Source organism: Sander lucioperca, chromosome 8 (genome assembly GCF_008315115.2).
Source record: "Sander lucioperca isolate FBNREF2018 chromosome 8, SLUC_FBN_1.2, whole genome shotgun sequence".
NCBI classification, from domain to species: domain Eukaryota; kingdom Metazoa; phylum Chordata; class Actinopteri; order Perciformes; family Percidae; genus Sander; species Sander lucioperca.
Window position 1 is genome coordinate 36903300 of NC_050180.1, and position 4009 is coordinate 36907308.

General features: G+C 48.0%; 1 protein-coding gene across 1 annotated transcript; it reads left to right on the forward strand.

The window, feature by feature from the left end:
* On the forward strand, window positions 1-2698 carry fzd5 (frizzled class receptor 5). The gene has a single exon (XM_031279397.2). It carries the CDS (start codon window positions 718-720, stop codon window positions 2488-2490), a length of 1773 nt encoding a protein of 590 aa, XP_031135257.1. The 5' UTR covers window positions 1-717; the 3' UTR covers window positions 2491-2698.
* Window positions 2699-4009: the final 1311 nt, after the last annotated feature.

Consider the following 4009-nt stretch of genomic DNA (forward strand, 5'->3'; position numbering starts at 1 on the left):
CGTCCTGGGGCTCAGAGAAGGCTGCACACGCACGCTGCTGCACTTGATAACACGGAATAAGTTTTTACCCTGAAGGACGCTTCGGGTTATTCTTGTGTTTTATTTTGTTTTCCTTTAGAGGCAACAGAGATGACACTTGTGAAACTTTGAAAAGAAAAGAAAATAACTAACATGTGCCTGAAAGCTGTTCCATGTTACTGAGGGAATAAACGCCAAGTGGATATTACACACCGGGCTCCGGACGCAGAGACTGGAGACTTTCACGCTCACTTTAAACATTCATTTGTTTTCTCACATTTCCTTGGATAGCTTTTAATAGCCTTATTTTCACCGACCGCGATTCTCATAATGCGACTTTTTCTGGCGTGTGCGACCTGTCAGGAACAAACAGAGCTGGTAAAAATGTTACAAGGTTGTTAAATTTATTGGAACGTGACCACCGGAGATGAACTTTCTCCGTATTGATTGCGGGAGCTCTGGTGAATGATTGACAGCAGAGGCTCGGCCTGGCGCACAAACTGGATTTACCGTCAGGAGTTCAACTTTTGTTTTAATCATTAAGAGAAAAGAAGGAGCACAATATAACTCTGGCCCTGGTTCATTCAGCAGAAGAATAGCGTTTTCATCCAGGTTTCTGAGATGAACTGAAGCTAATTTACCCTCCTCCATTACTATTTTATTTCCGTTTTAATGACTCTAAATCAATCACTTTAAACCATGTTCTATAGGCCTATGGCATCTACGGTGAGGCACGCGACGTGCAGCCCGCTGTTCCCGCGGCCCCTCGTGCTACTACTGCTGCTGCTGTTCCGGTGTCCTGGTTTCACATTAGGAGCCTCCAAAGATCTGGTGTGTGAGCCCATAACTGTGCCCATGTGCAAGGGCATCGGCTACAACCTGACCTACATGCCCAATCAGTTCAACCACGACACCCAGGAGGAGGTGGGGCTGGAGGTGCACCAGTTCTGGCCCCTGGTCCGGATCCGCTGCTCTCCAGACCTGCTCTTCTTCCTGTGCAGCATGTACACCCCCATCTGCCTGCCGGACTACCGCAAGCCACTGCCACCCTGCCGGTCTGTGTGTGAACGGGCCAAACGGGGCTGCTCCCCTCTGATGAGCCAGTACGGCTTCGAGTGGCCCGAGAGGATGAGTTGCGAACAGCTGCCCCAGCTGGGCGACGACTCGACCCTGTGCATGGACCAGAACAGCAGCGAGACCACCACCCTGGCTCCACCATTCCCCAAGCCCACCTCTAAAGGCCGGGCCAGACCACCCAGCCCCCCGCAGTGTGACAGGGAGTGCCGCTGTCGAGACCCCCTGGTCCCAATCAAGAGGGAGTCCCACACTCTGTACGGCCAGGTTCACACCGGGCCCCTACCCAACTGCGCCCAGCCCTGCCACCAGCCCTACTTCTCAGCCAACGAACGCGCCTTCACCAGCTTCTGGGTGGGACTCTGGTCGGTGCTGTGCTTCATCTCCACCTTGACCACTGTCGCCACCTTCCTCATTGACATGGAGCGCTTCCAGTACCCAGAGAGGCCCATCATCTTCCTGGCTGCATGCTACCTCTTCGTGTCTTTGGGTTACATCATCCGCTTGGTGGCAGGCCATGAGCGAGTGGCGTGTGGCGCCGGCAGCAATGTTGGTGGCGACCAGCTGCACATCCTCTACGACACCACTGGCCCCGCTCTCTGCACCCTTGTCTTCTTGTTGGTGTATTTCTTTGGCATGGCCAGCTCCATCTGGTGGGTGGTGCTGTCCTTCACCTGGTTTCTGGCTGCAGGGATGAAGTGGGGCAGCGAGGCCATCGCAGGATACTCGCAGTATTTCCACCTCGCCGCCTGGCTCATCCCCAGTGTCAAGACCATTATCGTCCTGGCTCTCAGCTCTGTGGACGGGGACCCTGTGGCTGGAATCTGCTACGTGGGGAACCAGAGTCTGGAAAGTCTGAGGGCATTCGTACTCGCACCTCTCGTGGTTTACCTCTTAACCGGCTCACTTTTCTTACTTGCCGGCTTTGTTTCTCTCTTCCGTATCAGAAGCATCATCAAGCAAGGTGGCACCAAGACGGACAAACTGGAGCGGCTGATGATCCGCATTGGGCTCTTCACGGTGCTGTACACCGTCCCCGCCACCATCGTGGTGGCCTGCCTGGTCTATGAGCAGCACTACAGGCCTGGCTGGGAGCGAGCCTTGGCCTGCTCCTGCCAGTCTGAGCGCCAGCGCTTGGGCGTGGGCCCAGACTATGCCGTCTTCATGCTCAAGTACTTCATGTGCTTAGTGGTGGGCATCACATCAGGAGTCTGGATTTGGTCAGGAAAGACCCTGGAGTCCTGGAGGAGGTTTGTCACACGATGCTGCCCCTGCTGGCCACAGAAAGCCACTGCTCCACCCTCCATGTACAGTGAGGCCAGTACTGCTTTAACTGGACATACTGGAACTGGGCTGACATCAGGGATCTACCACAAAGCTGTTCCATCGCATATATGAACTGACTTGCACAGTTAAGAGGATTGATGTTCATACAGTCACCTCTCTGGACACTCAGAAATAAACTAAAGTATCTGAACACACAGAAAGTGAGTGTGGACAAACATCTGTAGGACTGTGTGCCCTGACTATCAGCTCGCACAAATACTAGAGGATTGTGACAATATGACACACAAGGGACCAAAAGATTCAGAGCGAGCAAAATAAGCAAACAACCTGGTTCATAGGCATTTAAACTAAACACAATATTTAAAAGAGAGTTTGACCTTTGTGAAAAGTGACTCCAACAATTGGAGCTGCTTTTCTAAGCGGTTGAGCTGAAACAGCTGACCAAACGACATTTGCTGAGAAAACAATCTTCAAACCTAATAGAGTTTCATGGATCCATGATGGAATCACAAATGCTTCTACCTGTCTGCTTATCCTGAGCACTAAGAGAGAAAAACATATTTATTTATGTATATATTGTATAAAGTTGCTGTAAAAACAATTAGGTGTATGGTGGGAGATATTTAGTTTGTAACCAACCAATGCCACTGCCACAAGCTAAGTGTAAGACACCAGAGAAACAAATCTTGTCTGATTTGAATTGTATAAACTTGTACATAAATGTGTTGTTTCATGTTAATGTTTGAGTGTGATATCCGGTAGGGTGGATGACGATCTCATCGTCCATCATGATGTTTTACTGTAAACATCGTCAACTGCCAATTTAGGGGACATCGCCCAACCCTAATATCTGGTGTGTTTTGTATGATTAGAAACTGAAACAGCTGAGAAACTCTTTGTTTAGGTTTTCCCAGACTTAGAAGTAATCTGGGAATCAAACAAAAAGCAATTCAGCCTTGATGGATACCGTTATAACCTCTAAGCGCTGTTGTTGGTTTACATCCCATTTAAAGTTCCTAAAGTCTGTTTCTGAACTAGTTTTGTTCATGTTCTGTGAACTAACAGGCAGTGATTATGTTAAAGCTGCAGGATGAAACTGACCTTGGCCTTTACCCCCCTCTGCTGGTCAACAGTGGAGCTGCTCACTTTGTGTTCTCCACATCAGGGACAGATCAACATTAGACCACAGACCCTCAGTCAAATAAGATTTTGTACCCAAACTGTCTAAAAATGTATGCATTATGGTACAATAGTGGTTACAGTGAAATCCACTATTGGAATAGGTTTTTAATTCTAATTTTTTATATGATTTCTGTTTGACAATTCTGCTATGGACTCCCTGATACCAACTCAAGGGCCTCTAAAAAGGTCCCTGGACCTCACTTTGAGAACCATTGCTCTACTTTTCTTGTGATTTCAAGACATGGACTCTGAACAGACAGATGTTACGATTATAGATTTTTTAAATAATTAGTTGATGGACAGAAAATTAACCAGCAACATGTTTGATAATCAACTAATTATTAAAGTAATTTAAAGCAGAAATGCCAAAATTTGCAGTTTCAGCTTCTCCAATCTCTAGGTTTCATAAACACCGTTAACTGATGTTTGCACAGTTGGTTGGAGAAAA